This window comes from Zerene cesonia, chromosome 27 (assembly GCF_012273895.1).
Source record: "Zerene cesonia ecotype Mississippi chromosome 27, Zerene_cesonia_1.1, whole genome shotgun sequence".
NCBI lineage: Eukaryota > Metazoa > Arthropoda > Insecta > Lepidoptera > Pieridae > Zerene > Zerene cesonia.
In genome coordinates this window covers 2506015-2518798 of record NC_052128.1, presented here as the reverse complement: position 1 = coordinate 2518798, position 12784 = coordinate 2506015, and the positions used below count along the sequence as shown (strand labels likewise).

Sequence of the window (12784 nt, the reverse complement as noted above, 5' to 3'; positions counted from 1 at the left end):
GTAATTTTCTAATAAAAAGTAGTCTAAGTATAAGCCAGGATCAGCCGGAACAAACAGACAGGCAGACAGAAAAAATTGTAAAAAAAATATTTTTGATACATGTACAATTTATGTATCCATAAAATGTACTTACTAAAAAGTGGTTATTTTAATGTTACAAACAGACATTACAGTTTTATTTATTGGTACAGATTAAGTAAGGGATGGGAGCAGAAATAAACAAACGAAGCTTCTCCATAAACATTTATTAGTATAATATATCAGTTTCCATATTTCATATTCTTATCAATTAAGGGTTACCCGACAGAGCAACATATAAATTAGGAATCTACATACAGAAGATTCGTCTACGCTGCATTTCTATATTACCCCCTGTCCGAGAGTTTCAAGTACATTAAAGATTCGTTCATTAATTATAAGAATTATATTTTGACACATAATTATAGATATTTTAAAAATCTAAGTTGCCAATCGCAAATACAAATGGCGGTATTATAAAGGCTTACGATAGCGTCCTTCACCAAGTTTTAAGTCTCTTATATGACTAGAACATTTAAAAGTTAAAGTGTCTATATTTATGCTACTCTTCTATTGACATAAGTTTACCACCAATTAGCAGATCTACATATACTTACTCTACATACATACATAGCAATAGAATGGACTGCAAAAGGCCGGGTACGTTGATGAAAAATAAATAACTGAAAAGGTACCAAGAACCCGCGCTTTCCGCAGTCCGCGGCTAATTGGCCGAGCTTAGCGTCATGGCGTACTGATTAGGCAATAAGGCTGGGTGATTGCCCAACCAAGTAAGCGGACACTCGGCTCAATTAGAGACAGAGAGAGAACAAAAGGTTATATAGTGGTCCGAAATCCGAAATAAAATCGACATCCCTGTTTTGAATCGGAAAGATATGAAAAACGCAACGGGTCCAGTTATAAAGCGGTGGTCGGTGGGTTGTCGTGTTAGCCCCATTTCTGGAAGAGGCCCATGCGCTGGCAGCGGCAGTTGGAGCCCCACAGATTGCAGCGGCACGACGAGGAATGGCAGCAGTCGCCGGGGCGGTGATCGCAATTACCACCGCGGCGGATGCACGCCCGCCTGAAAACGTAGATCAGCGACGAACGTCTGAAACCATATCACCGGTCTAGCCTAAGGATCGATCCACTGCGGAACGATTTCATACTATAGCTTTAAAACTTAAAAATATAACCAGGGAAAGTAATGTAGGATACAAAGATAGACGATTGATGATAGAGATTCATTTAGATTCTATTTTCTCTGTTTGTATTTATTTTGGGCGTGAAACCACAACCATAAATGAATGCCGCTTAGCTAAATATTGGACTTGGCAAGGTCAATAATAAATTTATAATTAGTAAAAAGAAGGTATCTATTCAATGAAGGGTTCTTCAAAAGATTCGTAAGACTAACTTTAAAAACACTTTAGCTAATACCTATTGTTTACTTGAAGGATAATAGTCCTGACTATATACTCTTACTCATAAATATGTTAAAAGTAACGTCACTCACTTGCCGACATCTTGAAGCACCTGCAGGTCGTTGGGGTCATCTCCATATTCGGGGCCAGTCATTTCGATGTCATCATCGCCTAAAATTTAAACATCATCATCAGTTCATTTTATGATGCAGGGACGCAGGTTTTTGAAATTTAAGTTCATATATGAATTAGGAATTGTAATTTGATTTCCATGTTTGTCCGAATGTTATTTCAAATAATATCTAATAATAATTGTGAATGGTGATAATTTTCAAAACTGTTACTGAATTTGGCAATTTTATCATTACATTTCCTGATAGCGGACGCGAGAAATTGCATTTGAAATCCATTTATAAATAGACATTATTACTTAACCAACGAACCAAAAATAGAAAACGTGGAAATTTCCTGACTTCCCTTTATTCAAACGTTACACGACAGATGCGGTTTAAATAAATAATGCGTGTTAATATTTAAAACTCGCCACACTCGCTACAAATACATTCATGAGACGCGCTAATGTATTCGGTAATCGGTTTAACTAGGTTTGCTCGAGACAAGGGGATTATATGTGCGAAATTTCGCAACGTGTCATTCTTAAAATTAAATCCCGTTACAATATCGTTGTGTACTTCGTTTATCGGGACGTGGTAAGTTAATTAGGGTCTTTGTTTTACTTTTACGTTAATCGAATTTGCTAGAATATTATGATTTCTAAATTAGCGGTTCATGATGCTTTTATTTCGAAAGAATTTGTACTGAATCTTTGCTTTACAGAATGTTGTTAAATGTCTAATGTTTCTATATCTTACAAGCTATCATTTAAGAACATATAAATCACTGGATGTGTATCGTTTAAATGTCATTTAACTCTGTCAAAAAACATATTTCATTTAATTTTCTATGGGGGATATTACACTATCATTTATCTTGAATCATAGACCTATGAATCAATTGTGTGGGATAATGTAATATAGAGATATGATTAGTTTTTTCATTAATTTTAATCGTCAATAAAAATGTAAAAGAAACATACGATTAACGTATATAGTATAGCATACCAGGATCAATGTATGAAGCGTGTGAGTGCTGCTGAGCTAGCACGATGGCCGCTAGCATCAGCAAGATTGCGCTTGCGCGCCGCATCCTGCTCTCGCGCCAACCGCTGCTTATCTATACATAAAAATATATGTCATTTTAAATCTTTGTTTTGTTTTAATTATATTGTTTGGGCTAAAGTATAATTAATTTTCACGCTAACTTGATTTCTATTCTATCCAATTATAAAAGTAATGGAAAAACGCCAAATTTGTTTCGTGTTTAGAATGTTGCATTATAAAAACTTGTCATTGATATTTATGTTTGTCTCTTTCACTCTCAAACGATTTGACGAAGGAAATATTGAGACAACTTGTGATTAATTAAAAAATTAGCATGAAAATATGATAATAGTACCTATCTCATGCGCAGTTGACTAATTTCAATTAAGACTGCTGCCATGGAAATTCTATTGGAAGAACCTTTTTTCCACCTTTAGATGAAGGTATTCCAATAAAGGCAAAAAGTATCTCAAAAATAAACGTCAGCCTTTACAGACTCTCAGCTAAGTTAGGTCTCAAACTTTGTTAATATAAATGTTTATTAAAAATAACTCTGAAGCTAATTTCGAATTCGAATATTGGAAAAGTTTATAGTACTTCTTTAAGATACATTGTTTAAGGTGTATTATTGCTTAAAATAAGTTCTTTTTTTTACCAGCTTTACGCCCGAGAAGCTAAAGGAAATAACCATGGGAATGAGGTGATTTACCGCGGTAAAGAGCCCATGTCAATCTGTAGTCTCGAGAGGTCATCGAGACACAACTCCTTTTCCATATCCTTTTCCTTACCCTTCCCATTCCTTCCTTTTATTCTTCTCGTTAATCATTTTTTAATCCCTTTCCAATTCGAAGTAGGCAATCCATTTGTAGAAGCGTAAGGTCTGCTAACGACCTTACGCCTCTGCAAATGTTTATGGGCGGTGGTAGCGCTAACCATCAGGCGCCACCCACCAGCTCCATTGCCGACGGTGACATAAAAAAAATTGTCGAGATAGATACCATATCATAAAACCTCTCCGTTGTTATGTAAAATAAAAACAAACAAACTCACACATTCACATTTATAATAGTAGATAAGAATATAAATTAAACGGCGATGCTATAAGAATTAATAGTCTCTAGTTCTTTATGACGGCATCTTTCTACAATATAACGGTATGAATATCCAAAATTATTTTGAGTTCAAAAGATGAATGTGGTAAACAGTATGAGTTATAGTGCATTGTATTATATTAAACAGTCATATGTTGATAACTAGAAAATATCTTCAATATGGCTAGTTCGGTTATAGTTCCTCATTCACGTTTCGGTCTGAATGGAGCAATCTCTATCCAGATATGATTTATGAGACTCCACGAAAAATGTTTAGTTAAGAAACATTTTATTTATCTTTTCATGTCGTGATATTTCTTATTTAATCTTGTAAAAAACGTAAGAAGGAAATGACTTTGAAGTCCACATTAAGACCCTCTCAAATGTAATATAAGCAATATATTGATGTATTTATGAATAAATTCACAAGGTTATGAAAGAAAATGTGAAGATGAAGATGAAGATGAAGATTTATTTATTAATAGTAAAGTACTAGTAAAATGCAAAACATACAGGTAAAAACTTTCCTGAATAATATAAGTTCTTCAAATATAAAAACGAATTCAATCACATACAAAATAGAGTATAGATACATAAGGATACACATAAATATAGAAATTAAAAGCACGACTAAAAAAAACCACTGAACGATAAATGAACCGACGTAAACCGATTCTTCCCCATACTATCATTCGATATCAATTAAAGTTAATGTAACCTTTTAACGCAAAGCGATGAAGGAAAACAACTATACTATATACCAATCTATTAGGCATTATTCAAGTAAGCGATAGTAGGAGGAAAACGTGATAGTATTGACACGGTTACTGACAGCGGTAGATACGGGGATTAATATGAAAGAAAACTTTATTGCAATGGGTTTACTGAGTTTCGATTGGTTTCGGTAAATTAGGTCAGAGGCTACGAAGACATGGCGAAAAGTTCAATACTATTAAAATTCGTGGTTAAAGTTATCAAAAAATATAGACGATTGTAAGATGCCTAAAATATTGATATTATGTTGGTTTTATTCATAGATATATGCGTTCTCATTGCAAACAAAATTGTGTTGTAATAAAAAAAATTACATCTTCAATTCACGTAAACATAAATAAAAGTTAATTTAATGTATTTTGAATGACATTATAAACGCGGTGCCATTCAAATTAGCCTCGCACTAAATAAATAAAACGAAAGCAGTATTAATAAAACTAATTACACATCGATAAAAATGTTCGCGTGAAAATACGTTTCATATGTAAAAGCTTTTATAATAAATTTGTAATAACATTCACTATAACTACATTTGGACAATAAATGAATTTGAATACCCTCTTATAGGACAATAACCCAAGCCTAAAATTACATTTGGGTAAATTACATTCCCAGTTGTTACGTAAGTGCGTATTATAGAAAGTGCTAAATCAATACTAGTTTCTTCAAACTTAACTAAACAAGATAAGTCTAGGGTAAATTTGTTAACTTAAAGTTACCAGCTCCCTGTTGAGTCTAAATGTAAATATTTATGAACGTACTTTTGGCGCTATAAATCTGGTAGCAAATAAAATAGTTCTGGAATTTTCTCGTGTCTAATTGTTGTAGGTATACGTAGACTTTTTAAGCGAGGTTCCCGAAAACGAGAGTCCCTAAATCGATGGTATTTTATTAGTTTGGTACTCGATATCTTCGTCGTAAAAAATCCATTTTTCGTGTTTTATATTTAACTAGCTTCGCCCCGCGAATTCACCCGCGTAAGTCCGTATCCCGTAGGAAAATCGGGATAAAAAGTTGACTATATGTTATTCCAGTTGTCCAGCTATCTACGTGCCAAACTTCATTGCAACCTATTCAGTAGTTTTTGCGTGAAAGAGCAACATACACACACATATCCTTACAAACTTTCGCATTTATAATATTAGTAGGATTAAATATATTAAATAAATTTACTTTTATTTATTTTCACTTTCCCGATTACATTTGATTTCTTTAAAATCTCAATTAAACCACAGAGAAGTAATCAAAGTTGTTAACAAGTTTCTCAGTGCTAGATTTATTTACTCCAAAGGTGATATTGGAATACATTTATTTACTATGTACGTATACATATACCATTCTGATTTAAAACAGGTTTACCCACGAATCTGCTCTTAAATTAAGTATTTGTTATTCCGTTTTTCATGATTAAATCATTACTTCTCCGCTTTTAATTGTAATAGCGTATTTAGCCTATGGTCACCTTGATAAATGGACCATCTAACACAAAAAAAAGTTTTCAATTGTAACAAATTCCTGAGATTAGCGCATTCAACCAACCAAACAGACAAATTCTTCCGTTTTATAACGTTAGCAGATAGAAGTAAAAATTATCTACTTCTACTATTAGCTGTGGGATGTCAGTCTGGTTGTTGATGACGACGGATGTAATTTAACTATCAAAGGCACATGGCTAAGATATGATTCTTTTATTTAAAAAAATTAACGCCGGTTAAAAGAGGTAAGTAATTTTTATCCCGGGATCAATGAAACATTTACAAATATGTGAAGAATTTAGAATGCATTAATGAGATTCAATAACTTTTTAAATTTGCATATAAAATATATACTAAAGACCTTATAGCAGAGGCTTAAGCAACAGTTGTTTTTATACATTTTTGGTCCGTAAACAGAATATAATGAAGGAAAGTAAAAAGTACAAAGCAGTTATTGATTTACTCTTATGAAACATTCATTTGGCGTTTTGAGCCTTGTTAGGTAGCTTTGACCTCGTTAAAGACTTTGGACTTGCTTTAGACATTTCTGGGAGACGCTTCACAGCCACAGATTAAAAATTATTATAAAACAGACTATAAATGCGGCCTATGAAAAATTTAGATATTTTCTTTTATTTAATACCATAGAGTATTAAAAAAGCGAAATTGTATTGCATAATAAAAAATATCACATGGTTATAACATAAACATTATGGAATGTTATATTTTATTATTAAATACCAACTATATTATTATAGCACTGTTACCGTATTGAGATTTTAATAGATATTGATTACTTAATTATATTCTTATATTTATCTTACATCGCAAAGTAAAGATAAAGTGAAGCCATTCCCAGCGCAAGCTAGTCACGTTCATCCCTTTATTTTATTTTTAACTTATATAATACACTATTAACTATATATAAACTATATTAATCGAGAACTAGTCTAGGATGCGCAATAGGTAATCAATCTATGAAAGCAATCGAACTTGTATGACAAGTTCCAGTCCGCATAATTGCGGTTCCGTCTGAAGTACGTACGCTGTGGTTTAATATAAGGTAAGGGCATGAATCAAACTACTCTCCAAGTATTTGGGCGACTTACTATATGCATGAGTTCGATAATATTCATTAATTTCCATTAATTTATTTCTAAGAAAATCGGTTGGTAATTGAACATTGAAATTGCTATTTGTTAATCATGTTTGTTTTAAATGAGGTTGATGTAGAGAGGTCACCTCATCAGCTTTTTGGGATAAATAATATAAAACGTAAATTGTCAGGAATTGCGAAAATATATATTATAATATCTATAAGTATGTACTAAGTAGACATGTTGCCTTACTCTCTTACATATCTACATAACTACCTAGGTATCTGACTGGCGTTAAATCAAACCTAAAAAGCCATCCACTTTATTGTATGCTTTTTTCACACTGACTTTTGAGTTTTACTGTTTTTATAATCTTCTGCCTGTACCCTAAAGGGAGCATTCGTAAATAATACGGCCGCCATCTTAGCTATTCGTTTGTTTTTAATACATAATATCTATTTTGTTTGTTAAATGTTATGTTGCCAGCAACAATGTGCTTAAAATAATAAAATACTGGTTAAACATTTGTAAAAAATATTTCAAGTCAGGTTCGCGCCAAATAACTCAATCTCTAATCACTTATGAACTATTGAACCTATATTTCAAGTAAATAAGCTGCAAGCTAATTACAAACTAAAACTAAACATGTTTAATAGAATGATTCATGTGTACCTAAACTTAATACTTTCATGCGACGTGAAATTATTCGCATTAAACAACCCGAGACAAATTAAGAAAGTTGTAACTGATGTAACTATAAACGTAAGCGTGACGTTAAACGAAACTCAATTTAGAATTAGGCCCTCTAACCACCATTATGAACCTCGGGGAATTGGGGATAAAGGAATATCCACCGTTGTTGAGTATCTTTATACTATAATAGGGACAAGTTGAGTGTTTTTTGTTTGTATTAAATAATCTCAAAATATAAATCGATTTTGAAAATTCTCTCACTATTCAATTAATTATTGTTTTTTATACTTCATCCCGATTCGTCCGGGTGTAGCCGGGGTGAGCGGCAAGTGGTGGCAAGAGCTATCTTCGAATAAAAAAAAAACAGATAAATAAATAAACACAACTTTTATAAAAAAGAAAACATAACTTTCCACTTACGTATGGTTTGATTCTTATGTTATATTCCAACTGTAACCAAATACTTGACATAACCACAGATAATATACTGTACCAGTGAAACCTCAAACATCTCTAACATTAGCTGTGGACAAACGCTTTAAAGGTTTGATTTCGAAAAGGATAACGCAGTGGGTCGTTTCCTTACCCTCTTCAATTATAAAATAACACGGGTTTCATCAAGCTGTGACAGCGACTTTGTTGCTATGTAAAGATTCATGAATACCACTCGATAACGTTTTCAAGAAAGTTTCTGAACGATCTGTCGAGTTTCAATAAATGTTATTGTTTTAATTGATTCAATAACGTATGTTTTCCCTAGAGCGAGCGACCTTTTTATATCTTTTTTCCTTAATAGAAAACCAATCTTTTTAAGTTTAAGATGTAAACTACATAAAAATAGTAGATAAAACTTCGCTACTAAAATATTTTGTATTTGGTATAGAACATGATTATGATGATTGTACTAATAAAAGTCCTTCGAAGTTAATGAAAAAACACGGAGAATTTTAATTTTAAGTTTTATAGTATTGAAATGCTTTATAAATGAGAAATTTTGAAAGAATAGAAACTATTCTATCAAATTGCTACGGTTGGGCAAGAAACGCGTTGGTATCCCGCCTCGTGATCAAATTTTTTCTATTCTTTTAAAATTTCTCAAACACGGAGAAGTTATTTCAAGGATTTTATGTGTGTATTTGTAATGAAGTTCTGCCTAGTTTATTATTATGTTATCTCTGGTTCTACATATTTTTACTTTTCCAGCAACACGGCTGTATAAGGCACACCCACTCTTTTGCATTTGTAATATTTCTGTGAAGAATTTTAATTACAATTGCATTTCTATTTATATTATTATGAATATAAATGTAGTTGTACATTATTAAAATTATATAACTTGCAAGTTTGTTACTTATCTTGCAAGTCCAAATTAAAATTACACTCAAAACTTTCACAATTTTCTAGAATTCTATTTATGTTTTATTTAGTGTATAGAACAGTTAAAACTACAAATAATTAATGAAAATTTGCATAAAAAAGTATTAAATACCACAAACATAAGCAAGTGGTGAAAACGGCTGTTAGTAGTAAATTTCAAAATTCAAATTGTAAATACCTTTAGACTATGATCTAAGTTACGAGGTTGCAACTCCGTTAACTGCATCCGCTTTAGATTAAATGAATACCCGTTCAACCAATCAGCAGGCGAGGTACGTTCTATCAAATGTCATTTCACAACGTTTGGAATTTGAGAATTCTTAATTGAATTCGAAAATAGAATATGATATACCATAAAATAAAACAAAATCTAACGAAAGGGATTACAATTTTACGGTAATATATACATCATCTTCAGAACTTACAAAAAGTAAATAATATAATTTAGCGAGTTTATTGTAGACGGTCCCATCGTGTTGACTCAGCCAGGTCAAGCTTATCTTTCTGACAATATATTTTAGGGTAGCCTTCACTTAATCCTGCCTGTATTTTCTTATAATATTATCACAATATCTTGGGTTTATTTTATGTAACATAAAAACGAGCATAAAGAAATATTTAATCTGGTCTAAACAGCGTGTAAAGGAAATTTCATTTCAATTTAAGACTTTCAATCAAACGAATAAAATTATTTGTGTTTTATTTATAACTAAATAATAATAGCTAGATATATAATAAGTTAATTGCCATGCCATATGTATTATTTCCTAGGATTTGTTTCTTATTAGAGACACCATGAATTGATGTTATAATGGTGTGTTTTGTTTCAAGATCAACGACAATTCCTGGCTATATAGATCTTTAAAATAAAATAAATAAAAATAAGTTAATTTCTCAACCATATGCACACATACAAACAAAACGTTGGTCCCGTACTAGATTTTAATCTGTATTACAGGTACCGATACCCTTCCATTGGTACGATACAGTTGAAAAAATAAAAATATATTGATGCAGTTTTATTTTCAATAAAATCAGCCTCGTAACATGACTCCTTTTAGTGTTTGGGGGTTATCTATTTTGCACCACCTACCACGCACAGTTAAAAAATGCACCCTGTATACTAACTACTACCTATGGGAATATAAACTTTTCTTTTCCAAAAAACATCTCATTTTCATGGGTATATTGCGATGCTTTTCAGGGTAAAAAGTAGCTTATGTCACTTTTAACCATCCGGGCTATCTCTTAACATTAAAACCATACCATTAAATTAAGTAAAAAATAAATACCCACACTTGCCCCATTATGATACTAATTAAAACAGTAAATCCTAAAAATAAAATACACTAATTATAAAGCTGAAGAGTTTGATTATTTGTCTGAACGCGCCAATCTTAAAAACTACTAAACCGATTACAAACATTCTGTCACCGTTGGATATGACCGTGATCCCTGAGTGCTAAGGGCTATATCTGTACCGCGAGTGAAGCCGGGGCCGACCGCTAGTAAGAAATAATAGAAACAAAACACTGTATCGCCATTGTAGAGATTAAATATTAACATTGTATCACACGTCATTCAGTTGGTTTGTAATTAGATTTGCCAACGATTCTTGATAACATTTATCTCCGCACGACCAGGCCGTGGAATTGAAAGAAAAATTCAATTCTTTTTTGTCAGACCATTAAATTGTAGCTTCTTTATTGAGTTTTATAAGCGGAATGTAAAAGGCTTTTATTTTTTCTATGTTTTGAAGAACAGCAGGGATATTACGAATTCCTTTGTTATCAGGAATATCGTTGTTAATAAATGATTAAAGAATCAATCAATTTTCTTAACTGAAGACATTTTAATGAATCAGCACGTTGGTACAGTGTTTAAGGTGTGGTCGTAGAACTAAGAGTCCCTAAGTTCAGTTCCAGAGGAGTCAACAACTGGCCTGGCCGACAGAAGGCTAATCGCTTACGTGTCTATGAAGAAAATCAGTCAGTGACATAGATAAAAAACATATAAATCTTTATTTATCCATACCTTACATTAACATTTTATATACAGCTTCAATTCTTGAACCAAAAACTATGGACACTAGTCGTCTAAACTAAGCCGAGCCTGTATCTTAGACGAAAGTATATTCCCACTATGTATGTAATATAATTGAGTACAATATATCGAAACATCGAAACATATATCGTGATATACTCACGAAATATACACACTACTTCATAGTAACACATACAATTTATTCCAAAAAATACAAGAAATATCGGCTGTATTTGAAAGCTTTCCGCTCGGAAAGTCGTTTGAGAACAGAGCCACTGGTTGGTGGAGCCATCGATTCGTGAAATCATGCTTTGCTAATCTTGAAGGTAAAATAAATGCTGTTCTGTGGTGTGAAAACTCTTTGTATTTATTTTGGAAACAAGTTGGAAGGAAGCTCAATAGTGAACAGTACGTGTTTATTTGAAATATCTTTGCTTTGAACTGCTGACAATGTGGTCGGAGCGTTGTATGGAATTGTCCTAAATTCCTTTGAGGATATGTGATATGATTTGTACAATGTACATGGTAGAGAAATTGGAAGAAATCTAGCTATATTTGCTATCGAAAATACTATCCTTTCGGCCATAATCACTCGTAATTAATGACCATCTTTATTGAATAACATATGCTATGATTAATATGTGTGTTTTTTTTTCTTCATCTTAAACATCCGGAAGATCAAAAGCAAGAAGTTTGAATGGAAATATTATTTAATAATAACGACAATATAGATTTTTATGATTATACTATTAATACTACCAAAGGCCACACTTTATACTCCATTATTGCTTAGTAATGTGTGAAAAATAATATGTATATGTTTATCTCTTTTCGTATTCATCAATTAATGAAGTCATCAGTAAGTAATATTGGAGTAAAAAACTAGAAGCAATTATTACCTACTCGAAATAATGTGTCTACAAAACGTTGCTATTCCTTAAATGAAGATTAAATAGTTGTAGTTTATCTTAAGTTTATTTGGAATTGAAGGTCCAGCCCACCCTAATATGTAATGTAAATAGTTAGAATAAATGCTTAGTTGAATAATGAATAACAGAGCCGCTTGCACAACACATTTATACAAGGCATTTTGGACAAAGCCGATTTGTTTTTTAGGAGTGAAGAATGCTTTTACGCATACCCAGGGCCTTTGCGAAAAGGGCTCAGGAATACGTCGGACTCTATATAGTCTCAATATAGTGGACTAACGACTAAACTCCTCTGTGTTCCCTCGAGCTGCTTTAGATTGCCTAGTCTTTACTTGTGCTGTATACTTTTTATAATTGCTAATATTCTTTGTGATTATATTGATGATTATATCAATAACGTTATTATGATCTAGTAACGAAATTAAACTACCCGTGTCTAGGAAAGTTTTAAATATTGTTATAACTGAATAAACAAATGTTCTTCTTTCTTTTAAATTAGAACAAAATAAAAAGTTTTTATGTTGTATTCAGTGAACTTGATCAGCATATAAACGATATAAAATAAAGTTAGATTATACCTCATATTTATATGTACATATTCCAACTTTTAATAATATACACAAAAGCACAAAAGTTTCACAAAATATCAAAGCAAACCTTTGCACCAACATTAAGAGCCCCAAGACGAGTCAATTTCACGCTT

At 32.1% G+C, this 12784-nt stretch overlaps 1 protein-coding gene across 2 annotated transcripts in view; it reads right to left on the bottom strand.

The window, feature by feature from the left end:
• Positions 1 to 236: 236 nt before the first annotated feature.
• LOC119837388 (U8-agatoxin-Ao1a-like) overlaps positions 237 to 12784 on the bottom strand; it is a 39822-nt gene continuing 27274 nt past the window's right edge. The window contains exons 2-4 of one of the 2 annotated variants that reach the window (XM_038362959.1): positions 2564 to 2675; positions 1535 to 1613; positions 237 to 1129 (exon numbers count right to left, since the gene is read on the bottom strand). In XM_038362959.1, the coding sequence (XP_038218887.1) occupies positions 967 to 1129; positions 1535 to 1613; positions 2564 to 2648 (327 nt within the window). In that variant the 5' untranslated portion in view covers positions 2649 to 2675 and the 3' untranslated portion in view covers positions 237 to 966. The remainder of the gene's footprint in view (positions 1130 to 1534; positions 1614 to 2563; positions 2676 to 12784) is intronic. The other variant, XM_038362960.1, reaches the window with a different exon arrangement.